This window comes from Perognathus longimembris, chromosome 1 (genome assembly GCF_023159225.1).
Source record: "Perognathus longimembris pacificus isolate PPM17 chromosome 1, ASM2315922v1, whole genome shotgun sequence".
Lineage (NCBI taxonomy): Eukaryota > Metazoa > Chordata > Mammalia > Rodentia > Heteromyidae > Perognathus > Perognathus longimembris.
In genome coordinates, this window is record NC_063161.1 from 20,982,047 (window position 1) to 20,994,616 (window position 12,570).

The 12,570-nt window shown below is 40.2% G+C and overlaps 1 protein-coding gene across 2 annotated transcripts in view; it reads left to right on the top strand.

The window, feature by feature from the left end:
* The first annotated feature begins 634 nt into the window (after positions 1–634).
* Positions 635–12,570, top strand: part of Eea1 (early endosome antigen 1) — a 93,246-nt gene continuing 81,310 nt past the window's right edge. For both annotated transcript variants that reach the window (XM_048358338.1, XM_048358339.1), the window contains exon 1: positions 635–890. In XM_048358338.1, the coding sequence (XP_048214295.1) occupies positions 867–890 (24 nt within the window). In that variant the 5' untranslated portion in view covers positions 635–866. The remainder of the gene's footprint in view (positions 891–12,570) is intronic.

Genomic DNA, 12,570 nt, shown 5'->3' on the forward strand with positions numbered 1-12,570 from the left:
GCCGTTCCTGGGCTTTTAACGTTCAAGGCTAGTGCTCTACCACTTTGAGCCACAGCTCCACTTCCACGTTTGTTCATTCAGGGACTGGAAAGGCAGAGGAAGCCCAAGCCGACCTTTGAAGTGGGTCTGCGGGAACGCAGCGGCCGAGCATTTAAGTTGGCAGGTCAGCCAGAAACGAGGATGCAGCTGGAGGATCCAGTTGAGGGTGGCATACCGCGCCCAGAGCCGGAGTGAACAAGCGCACCCACACATTTCCGAGAAGGGCCAGCCACTGTACCTCGCGGGTTTCTCCTTCCACCGCCCTGGGCAGGGACATCTCCCGGCCGGACTCCTGGAGTCTTGGCCCCTTCAGCGGGTTATGGCCCTGACTGTGAGCGCGCGCGGCCCTCTGACGGAGGCCAGGCGTGCGCTCCGCGGCCCTCGCGTCCTCTGGCCTGCCGGAAGGAGCCGCGGCGCCAGCGTCCGGCCGCCTGTCCGTCACGCAGCCGCCCACTCTGCCGCTGCTTCCGATTGGGCTCAGACCGTGGCCAGCCCCGGCTCAGGCCCGCCCACTCCGGACAGACAGGCCGGGGAGGGCGGGGCGGCAGCAGCTCCGCCCCTCCCCACAGCCCCAGCTTGGCCCCGCCCATCTGTCAGTTACGGAGGCGGCCCGGCGGGCGAGCGCTCGCTGGATACCTCGTTGCTCGCTCGCTCTCTCGCTCTTGCTCCCCCTCGCCGCCTGTGGGGAAGTCCGGGCCGCCGGAGCGGCCGCCGCCACCGCCTCATCCCAACCTCCTCCCCGGCCCCCCTCTGGGCCTTCAGAGTATCGAGTCGCTCCGCGAAGGGTCCGGAGAGTCACCGCGGCCCCGCCGGGTGCGGAGTAAACCATGTTGAGGCGGATTTTGCAGCGGGTGAGCGAGGGGAACCGTCTTCCGGCAGCACGTGAGCGAGGCGGGCCGGAGTCCGCGGGCCGCGGGCCGGGTGACGGGGCGGCGGCGCGGGGCGCCTGCCTTCCCTAGGCCCCGCAGCCCGCAGGCCGCTGGGGCCTGTTCGTCCGGCTTGGGGGCGGGCCGCGGGGCGCAGGCCGGAGTCGCGGGGGGCTGTCACCGCGAGCGCGCGTGGGGCGGGCGGCCAGCCGGAGGGTGTGGTGGCCGCGCGGCTCTCCCGGAATCCCAGAATGGGAATGAAAATGGAGAGTTGAGTGGCGGTGGGACCAGCGGGCTGGAGAACGCCCGGTGGGGGAGGTGGTGGGGGGCGGCTTGCTGATCTTTTCTCCGCCCTCCCCTCCCGCGGTCACACCCCGTCTCCCCTGAGCTTGACACGACGACGCACCTGCCCCGCGCACTTGGCGTTTTCACCCCTCGGGACCGCGGCGCTGGGGAAGGGGAGACCTGGCCTAGCCAGGGCCCAGTCTTGGGACTGACATCTGGCAGAGTCAGCTGAGAAGGAAGCTATTACTCACTGTTGGAAACTTTTCCTTTTTAATTAAAAATGCATTTCCCCCTCCAAGCCACAGTACCTTATTTTAGCCATCCAAGAAAAAAATCTACAATAAGCTTGATCAAATGGTGTACACTTCTTTACTTCTTTACCAGTGCCATTTCTATTTGAATCTGGAAAACCTTGAAGATAAAAACGATTAAAAAAAACAACAACAGGCTTTGGAAAGCGATTGGATATATTGTTTGGGCAGTTTCTTTTTCTCTGAATTACTGTTTTTATTTTCCTTTTTGGTAAAGTGTAACAAAATTTAAATGATTCTTATTGGGGCTCATTGAAACAGTGGATACATGGGGGGGGGCAGGGTGTAACTAATTTTAAAGGACAGAATTTGTGGTACTTAGTCCAGGAATGTGCTGGAGAGTTGAGTCATCCAGTATATAGGAAAGGAATGTTTCTGCTTCTTCCAACTGTCTTGAACTTTTAAAGTCATATGAAACTTGGTCATATATCCGGAGAAAATAATTGACTAACGCCTCATCACTTCCACTTGACTGATGGTTGATGATGATGATGAGATGATATTTTGCAATGGTTTTGCTAATTTTTTGAAATACTGGATTAGCAGTGGTTTGGCAGTAGCAAGGGCATGGTCTTTAGTCCTGCCATCAATTCCTTTGTTCAACTGTAGACATCTGTGTATGATTTACTTTAGCACTTAAAAGTATTTTTCTTTTATCAGACCTGGAAGAACTGATTACCTCATGCTTTGGATTTGTTTTTGTCCTAGTTCCACAAGTGAAAAATTACTTTGCCTGTGCTTTTCTTTAAAGTTTATAAATAAACCAGTGTTTCCTGATTTGAGGTTAGCTCCTGGTAGTTATAGATTAGCTGTTGGGAAATGTCAGAGGATTAATGTTAAGCATTAAGATTAGATAAAAACCACTTTTAGTGTTGTCACATACACATCTGCTGAGGACATTTCTATGGAAATTACAAAGTTGGCTTGTACTTATTGTTGAGATGTGATATCAAATAATCATCTGAGTAACTCAGTTTGAATTGAATTTAATCATATTGAAACAACTCAGTTTCTCAATCTCAGAACTACTAGCATGTGTGATTCGATAATTCCTTGTTATGGGGGGCTGTCATATTGAACACTGTAGAAAGTTAGCAGCATTAGAGGCTAGTATTTTCTCAAATACTCCTTTGCCCTGGGTGACAACCAGAAGTATCCCCAGACTCTAATGTATTCTAGAGGCAAAATTTCCCCTGGCTGAAAAGCACTGTGTTAGATGTATGTATTCTTTGATAGAAAATTTTGAAGTGTTTCTCACAATTAACTGTTGAGTGAATTTTTACTAAAGAGCGGCTGAGTAATTAATTACATTTAGGAAATGAGATGAGATGCAGGGATTGTCAGGAGTTGTGGCTACTCTGGTGGCTAAAGACCAAATTTTAAGGGGACCTGGAGTACCTTTGAAGGAGTTCAGCTTTTTTTTTTTTTTTCTCTTGTAGATGGGTCAGCATTAATGCCTGATATTTGGTAGGAGTATTTTGATACAAGTCTTAAATCTTGTGATTTACGTTAGAATCTAGGATACATAATTTATTAACTTTGTAGGTGGTATTTACTAACAAGTAGAACTTGAATATTTAAATTACCTAACATGGCAACTTTTATTTTACCCCACCCTGATAACCTTATTTTCTAGCTTGGTATTAAGAAAAGTATGGTCTCTGATTTATATATATATATATATATATATATATATATATATATATATATATAGTGTGTGTGTGTGTGTGTGTGTGTGTGTGTGTGTGTGTGTGTGTTGGTCAGCTTTCTTGCTTATGGCTGGTTCTCTGCCACTGAAGCACACATTCACTGGCTTTTTGCTGGCTAATTGGAGATGGAGTCTTGCAGATTTCTCTGTTTGGGCTGATATTAAAGCTCTGTCCTTAGCCTAAGGCCTGTCTTAGCCTTCTGTGTTGCTAGAATTATAGATGTGAGCCACTGGCCTAGAGCCTAGAGGTTTGTTTGAAATACTCTCCATGCTTTGAAATGATTTTTCATTTCTTTAATAGTCTGTTTTTAGGTGACCTTTAATTTTAATTATAATTTTCTTCTGGATAGTCATTTAAATAACAAATTTGAAAGAAGAAAGGGACAATGCATTTGTAATCAGTTACAACTTGGTCTTTGAGTATTGCCAATAAGGCCACAGAAGTTTGGCTTTGGTTCCTCTTCTTCATTCTCCTTTTCTTTTTTCCCCTTGGCCTCCTTTTCTCTTTTATTAACTTACTAAGATAAAGGTGTCACTCTGAGGCTTGGAATGGTCTAGTGAAACATCAGGGGTAGCTTGATGTGGTAGTTCCAATATATATTAACTGAATATTTTGCCTAATAATTTTTTGAAGAAAAACCTGACTTTAAAAAGGCTTGATGGCCAGAAAGATGATCAATGTTTAGTATCTTAGACAGTTTATAAACTTTGCTGCCATTTCTCTCTCAAGGAATTTAGTGTGATGTAATAGAAGTATATTAGATTTCCTTCAGATTGGTAAATATAAAGGATATTGTTCAAGGATGGATTAACTTATTCCAGAATTGTAGAAATAGAAGAGCTTTTATAATTATCTTGTCTGTGTCTCTGATTTTAAAAGTGAGGAAGTAAAACCTGAGTGATAGTATGTGATTTATGTAAGATAGGACACATTAAAAGACATCTAGAGACTAGAATCACATTTCCCAGTTCTGATCCATTTCCATTTTCTTGGCTGCTTAGTCTCCTTTCTCTTCACTGCTGAATTGATATGCTTAGTACTGTGCTAGTTATTATGGAATATATGGGATAAATTTCTGCTTTAAGGAACTTATATGTTAAAAGTAATGTTAAAAGTGTTAAAAGTAAATAGAGGCAATGGAGGCTATAGTAGTATAGTGGGCTGAATGGATGCATGTGTGTGGGTCACTCTGGAGAAAATTGTGAGGTGAAGAATATAGAGTGAAAAGGCAAAGTTTCAGTGCAGGAAAGTGTTATATTATGAGCAAATATTTAAATGTGGGAATGAGTTAATTTCCCTCTTGCTCATCCTTCTTTCTTAGCATAAAGCCTTTCAATAAATATTTATACTTCCTATGTGCTAGATACTAGAGATATGGCAATGAATAGACACCATCACTACTCTTATCAAAATCAAGTGGCTTTTAAAGATGAAATACATTTAAAGCAGAAAAATAAAACAGCTTACTTTACGTATGTCACTTCATGTGTGCTTTGTATAGAGCTAAGCTAGACTATCAAGCAATTCCTCAATATTAGCTTTCATATAATTTGCAAATTTCTCCCATTCTTTTTGTGTTTTTCTGTTTTATTTTTCTGCTTTAAGTGTATTTTCATCTTTAAAATCCACTTGATTTTGACTAATTTAAGAGTAGTGATGGTGTCTATTCATTGTCATATAAATTGTTTCTTATATTTCTGGAGGCTGAGAGGTTCAAGATTGAAGGGCCCACATCTGCTGAGGGCCTTCTGTGTTATCACATGTCAGTAAGTGGAAGGGAAAGGAATAAGTGGGGGACTGAATTTTCTTTTGTAACAACTAACTCTCTTAGTAGTGAACCCGTTCTTGTAATAATGACATTGATCCACTTATGAGAGCACTCTGTCCTCGACTTAATTAGGCCCCACTTTCCAATACATTGCATTGAGAATGAAGTTATTAAGACATAAACGTTAGAGGAAATATTATACATTTTTCCTCTTTAAGGAGAGGGGTTCTCTGTCTCCACACCATTTACTGCATGGTTTTCTGAACCTATCTGTAAATATTAGGTATTACTAGTGTGGGTGTCTTGCTGTTATAATAATGACAATTATTATTATTAAATACTATTTTTTGGAAGAATACTAAAAAGATATCACTGCATGCTGTATTTGGATATGACTTGCCCCACCAAAAGTCCTGTTGACTCAGTGAATCAACATGGGAGGTGATTAGGTAATAGGGACACTGTCTTCATGAGTAGATTAATGTCTTTCTCAAGAGACTAGGTTATTTCTTATAAAACTAGATTAGATCCTTTGAGAATAGGTTGTTATAAAGTAATTTCTCCCGTAGCTATCTGTATCCCTTATCCCTGTCTGTTGTACTGTTACACAAGGAGCGCTTAGCAGAGTTCTTTATCAAGTGCCAACACACTTTGCTGTCTGATGTCTAATCCCTTTTCCCCCTCCCCCCCTTTTTTTGTTTGTTTTTGTTGGTTGTAGGCTTGAACTCTGGGCCTGGGTGTTCTCCCTGTGCTCTTCAGCTCAAGGTTAGGGTTGTACCATTTGAGCCACAAAGCCACTTCCAGTTTTCTGGAGATTAATTGGAGATAAGAGTCTCACAATTGCAGTGGGTGGAGAGGGAGGGGATTGTGGGGGATTGGGGGATGGGGGGGTGGCTTGGAACTATGATCCTCAGATCTCAGCCTCCAGAGTAGCTAGGATTACTGGTGTGAGCCACTGGAACCCGGCCCTTCCCCATCCTTTTAAAAAAATGTTTTACTCATCCTCAGATGTTCTATTATAGCAAAAGAAAAAGATATTGTTTTACTTTTTTTGTTAATATATTTTAATATTTTTTTATAGATGAGGATTTGAGCATATATTTTGACACCCATTTAACATTATGTTGTTGAACAACTGTGCTGGGCTTAGGGAGACAAACACCCTAAAAAATAAAACACTTGAGTTTAATGGAGATTATAGGTATAATGTAATCAGTATAGCAGGTAGACAGGAAGAGTTTGTAGCACAATCAATAATTTTCTTGTTGCAATACATTTGTGGTGGGGGAAGGCAGTGATGGAGATTATTGAAAAGTTTGGAGAGACTGAAAGTGATTCAAGGAAGGAGAGGCAAGGGAGAGAAGGCCATATTGGCAGGCAAACATGAGAGTGTCATATAGGCTAGCACTGAATAAGGGAACTGAGTATTTTAGCATGTGGATGGGGATACTTAAAATGAATGGATTGGTAGGTAGCGTGAAAGTTTTCTGATCTTTTTACTGTGGGCAGTAAGGGTTCTCCTAAAGATAGTTTTGGAAGGAAAATCTTCCACAAATATGTTGTCTAGTGAATCTTTATCAAAAGCAAGTTAGTTTTGTCATTTTTCTACCTAAAATTAGTGATTACTCACTCAAGCCTCAGCATTAGTTTTTTGTCTCTGTGACAGAATACCTAAATAGTTTAAAGGAGGAATACTTATTTGGGTTCATGGGTTTCAGAATATTTATAAAATCTCTTGGGCCCATCGTTGTTGACCTTTGATGAGGTAGACTATAATAGGAGAGAGGGTTTATTGAAGCAGAACTGTTGTTCATTTCTTGCAGCCATGATATGTAGAGAGAGAAAGCCAGCGAAGGATTACAAACAAGATATACTCATCAAAGGCACATCCCCAGCTGGCCACTCTTCTAATAATTCCTACCTCCTAATATTCAGTTACAAACTTATTAGTGGGTTAAATTTATTGACTAAATTATTGATCTCAAGATCAAGTCACCTCTAAATAAAACCTATAAACAAAACTTTCACCACATGAGTCTTTTGGGAAGATATTTCTTTCTTTTTTTTTTTTTTTTTTGGCCAGTCCTGGGGCTTGAACTCAGGGCCTGAGCACTGTCCCTGACTTCTTTTTGCTCAAGGCTAGCACTCTACCACTTGAGCCACAGCGCCCCTTCTGGCCATTTTCTATATATGTGGTGCTGGGGAATCCAACCCAGGGCTTCATGTATACAAGGTGAGTGCTCTACCACTAGGCCATATTCCCAGCCCGGGAAGATATTTCTTATCCGTATCTTAATCATGTCTACTAGAGACACCTAGAGGTTCACTATATCATTCTAGCCCTTAATTCCCTGGTCCCTTTACATATACTTTGGCATCATCATCAAATACTCGCCTGTATACACTGACCTTGCCATCCCGTACTAAATGTATTTCTCACAACTTATCTTTCAGTTGTCCATTTGTTTATTGTTTGGTTCAAGTGACACTAAGGGCCATTTGTCAAAGCATCCCTTACTAATTGAGAGAATCATTTAAGCTCTAGGTTTCTCTACCCATGAGGGTAAATCAGATGCAAAAGTTTAAAGCAATTACCATACTTGCAGCATTTTAACAAATGTTGTATAATAACAATTGTAAATTTTAGAAAGTTTAATCACTTTTATTTTTGAGGCCAGATCTCACTGTTTTCTCCGAGCTACATTATTCTCTGTGTAGCCCATTCTAGCCTTAAACGTGTACTCCTCCTATCTCAGCCTGAGTATACTACCACAATGATCATTAGCACATTGGTTTTACAACTTATTTACTTCTCTCCTTCTAGACTCTGAAGGAGATTTTATTTACTTTCTTAAGTGTTTCTGGGGTCCAATGTGATGCTTGATGCTTGGTGGTTTAGTAACATGTGTGACTTGTTAGTGGTGGCTGTGTAGAGAGGATTTCCTTAAGGAAAAAAACAGAAAGTTACCATGTTTCTTATGATTGGTACATATTAGAATTATTTAGAATCCTTAAGCAGTTGTTTTTCAGTGCTTTAGGTTACACCTATAGCTTTGCATATTCAAGGCAGGTACTGTACAAGGCCCTTAAAAAAGGGCTTGAACTTCTCATTGAGTCAAAATTTCTGGGATCTCTGGCTATAACTCTGGGAGATAATGAAAGCTTGAATTCAGGCGATACCTTTTAGGGCAGGGAGAGAATAGAATGATTTTCAAGAAAATTAAGAGAATTGATAGTACTTTTTGACTTAAGCAATTTGGATAGTTGAGAGAGGGTGACTAGATGGTCTAAGGTTAATGATAGAGAAGAAAGAGAAACAGGTTTGGAGAGGAAGATGTGTTAACTAGAGGTCTAGATATACCAGTGGAAATGAGATGTTTTGTGGGCAAGTAGAAATACAGGTCTGGCATTCAGGAGACAAGTGGAGGCAAGTGCAAATGTTGAGAGAAGTCAAGTCAAATAAGGACTGAAAATGTACCTGAATGGGATAATTAGATTATTCCCAGTTGAATTTGAAGAGTCATTAGGGAGAAATGCATGACTGAGAAGTAAGGAAATAGAACACAAACTACTGTCTAAGAACTAAGAACTAGGACAGGAAATGAAAATTAGTGAAGTATGAAATGCATGAATGTCACCTGTCATCCTTGGATCATCCTCTAATAATGGTTTAGTTTTGAGAATTCCAAACCCTTTCAAATCAGTTTTAAGTTATAAAGGGGATTTATTGTAGTGCTCTAGACCAATCTAACAATGGAGCTAACTGCTATATACTTTGTGTGGTATTGTTAGAGAGAGTAAATTAGAGAATGTTGTTAGGGATAGAAACAGTTCTATCATTGATAAAATTATATTCTCATGGACCACTGACTTCTTATCTCTGTTTCTTTGCATCCTTGTTTCTCACTTCTTACTCAGTGTGTTCAGGACTCCAAATGGCCATCTGACACATGATTTACCATGTCTTCCACCTTAACTTTGGTCCATTGTTTCATTTCTCTAATCCTAAGCATAGAATATAAAATTATTTCCTTTCTTTTCTTCTTTTTCTTTTTTTAAGGACCAGATCATGAAATTGTCCTTAGCTGGCTAACAAAGTTGGTTCCTGAGTCACATGTCCATCACTGATTGTGAATGTGTGTTCATGTGCATGTACACATAGACAGGATGAGATTAAAAGTCCCTTTTGGGAATTGTAGCATTATGAAATATATCTGTGTTAATTAGCCTTCTGTTACTTAAACACCTTAGCCAATCAGCTTATAAAGAAAAAAAAAAAGGTTTATTTTGACTCATGGTTTTAAGTATTTCAGTCCATGATTGGTAGGCCCTTTTGCTTTCAGGCCTATGATAAGGCATAATGGCCAGGAGCATTTGGCAGAAGTTTGCTCACTTTATGGTAGTTGGGAGGCAAAGAGAGGAAGGGCCAGAGTCCCAATGTCCCCTATCATTTGTATGACTGGAAGACTTCTAACTACACCTTATCTTTTAAAGTTTATGTTACCTTCCAGTAGTGCCATGGCTGGTGACCAAGCCTTTAACATAGCTGTCCATGATTATCTAAATCATAGTAACATCTTTTATGGATTATTCTTCTAGAAATAAACTTTACTATGGATCTGAAACAGTGATAATAACACTGATTAGGTTCTTTTGGTTTTAAGAATCAGAGATCTGTCAGGTTAGCTCAAAAAGTAGGATAGAGATGCTTAGAAAGCTGTACTCCACAATTATAAATGTTAGCTTCCCACAACCAGGGACAGCATGATGGGATACCAGAGCTGAAGAAATGAGAAAGGAGACAGAGTATGGAAAATGAGTGAGGTGGCCAGTGGGTCCGCTTCTGAACCCTGAGCTCCCATTAGCAAGCTTATTTGTTTATGGGAGGTGACTATAGGTACATGCAGAAAATAGCGAATCAATCTATCTTGTGGTTACAACCATTAACATGAGGTATAGTGTATATACTTCATATATAGTGATAATTGAGTTTCTTATTGTTAGTGAGCAGAGGAGACTGGTAAACACTTAACATAGCATTCATCTTATTCCCAAGATCTCAAGCTCTAACTTAAACAAATCTTAGGGTCTAGTTGTAATTTAAACATTTTTCTTATCTGGTCTGTTTGTCCTTTCCATGGTCTAGTTCTTAGCTTTCTGAGTACTGAAGAGGTAGCATTCCAACCTCTTACCCTTTTCCTGTTCTCACAGCCTGGCTCCAGAGTCCCCTACAAAGAAATATTAGAATTTCATAGAAATCCAGAAGCAAAAACATAATATGGGACAGAGTCTTTGAAGCTTTTTTTTTTTTTTTGAAACTGGAAGGCTTCACAAGATTCAATGCAGTACAGTTCAGCACCTTCATGAAGGGTGTAATGCTTAATCTTGATTTGGATTGAGCAATGCCTAGGAAGTTAGTAAAGCCCAGCTCAAAGCATTCTGTGAGGGTATTTTCAGGGATGATTAACTGAGCAGGGAAGACCTGCTTTGAATGTGAGTAGCACATCCATATGCTGGGGCCAAGATGAAATGAAATGGGAAAAATGAGAAAGCTAGTTGACACCGGCATTTTTCTCCACTTTCTGTCTGCCATGCATGAATTGTGTGCTGCCTTGCTTTACCTTTCTCATACTGACAAACGGAACTCTTTAAACTTTGAGTCAAAATCCTTCCTTCCTTAATTGTTTTGCCCTCCAGGTTTTTTTGTTGTTAAATTTTTATTGTCAAACTGAGGTACAGAGAGGTTACACTTTCATACATTAGGCAGTGGATACATTTCTTGTACTGTTTGTTACCTCCTTCCTCATTCCCCCTCTCCCCCTTCCCCTTTCCCTTTCCCCCCATGAGTTGTTCAGTTCATTTATACCAAACAGTTTTGCAAGTATTGCTTTTGTAGTCATTTGTCTTTTTTTACCCTGTGTCTCTCGATTTTGGTATTCCCTTTTTTTTTTTGTTCAGTTTTTACATTTTCATCTGTTTATTTCTGATATTATTCTTGTCATTGGGATCATGAGAAATATTTGGTATAATTCACATACATGGTTTCAAATTAGCAAGCTGACTTTTTCATGTTAATTAAAACAATTTTCCTAATGCCTAAAGTTGATCTTGGTGTCTATGAACTATGTTTAAATAGAGAGGAGGAATAGTTGTCAAATACTGTCCTAGTCATGTAGCCTAGAAAACAATTAACAAAAATAATTAGCTGATGGAAATGATGAACATTTCAATCTGAAATTTTAGTGAGCCTTTCTGAAAATTTTCTCAATGACTCATATATTTTCTGTAGATTATTTAATATTTTCCTTCATGTTCCCTTTCTATTTCCTAGTTCTAATACCAGTATACACAGTTTCCAGTGTACTCAGATAAGATACACAGATAGTGCAGGTACAACCATAGGAATGGGATACAAGAGGATCATCAATAATAGAAGCTACGGTTTCACATCACATGTTGAAAGTAATTACAACAGTAATATTTGACAGTCGTTTCCATAACATGGAGTTCATTTCACTTAGCATCATCTTATGTGGTTATAAGGGCTATTGGGCTGTTGTGATCCTCTGCTGTGAGTCCTCCAGGTATTTTGTCAGTAACAAAAGTCTGATGAATAAATAGAACCTTATAGAGTTTTACTATAGAGTTTAGCTGTTAAATAGACTTGGTGAATCGTCATATGTTTGCGTCCCTTGCATCTGTATACTTTTGTTTCTGATGACAACTCATTCTCTTATCCACATAGCTTTTGCACATTCAGACTTTTGCACACTCAGACCTATGGTCATTTGAAACTTTGGCTGGATTATAACTTTGATTTGCTCAATTTTAGCTCATGACTGTAATTTTGGCTCAGAAGCCAGTGAATCATTTTTCTACTCACAATTTGCAATTAAAAAGCCTAAACATAGGATCTATTAATTCATTCTTGTATTTGGGATGCTATTTATTTATTAATTTATTCATTATCACTGAGCCATTTTATTGCTAGCTTGTGCACAGCTGCTGCTGGGTCCAGGCAATCATCTGGTTAATAAGCAAGAGGTATGAAGTCAAAAAACCTGGCTGTCTTGAACTATGTTCTTTCATTTTGCCAGTCGTAGGGTTTGGACTCAGGGCCTGAGCACTGTCCCTGGCTTCTTTTTGCTCAAGGATAGCACTCTACCACTTGAGCCACAGCTTCACTTCTGGCTTTTCTATATGTGGTTCTGAGGAATAGAACCCAGGGCTTTATGTATGCGAGGCAAGCACTTTACCACTAGGCCATATTCCCAGCCCCTTTAGCTATGTTCTTAAAATGGACCATGGCAGAGAAGCTTACTTTGGGACGTACCATAGTCACTTTATGCCATATGATGGATTCACATATTTAATATAGCAACATAAATAATTTAGTTGCATAGATTTAGTTGTATATGATTATGTAGTACTTGAGCATAGCAGAATGCTCAGTTTAATAAAATTTACATCATTTTCTTCATCTTAGCTTTCTATATTAGACTATGGTTAAGTTTTACCTAAATTTGTGAACCTGAAACTTTTTCCAGTGTCTCACTGGTACCTCATTTGGGCTTTAATATCTAATTAGTATT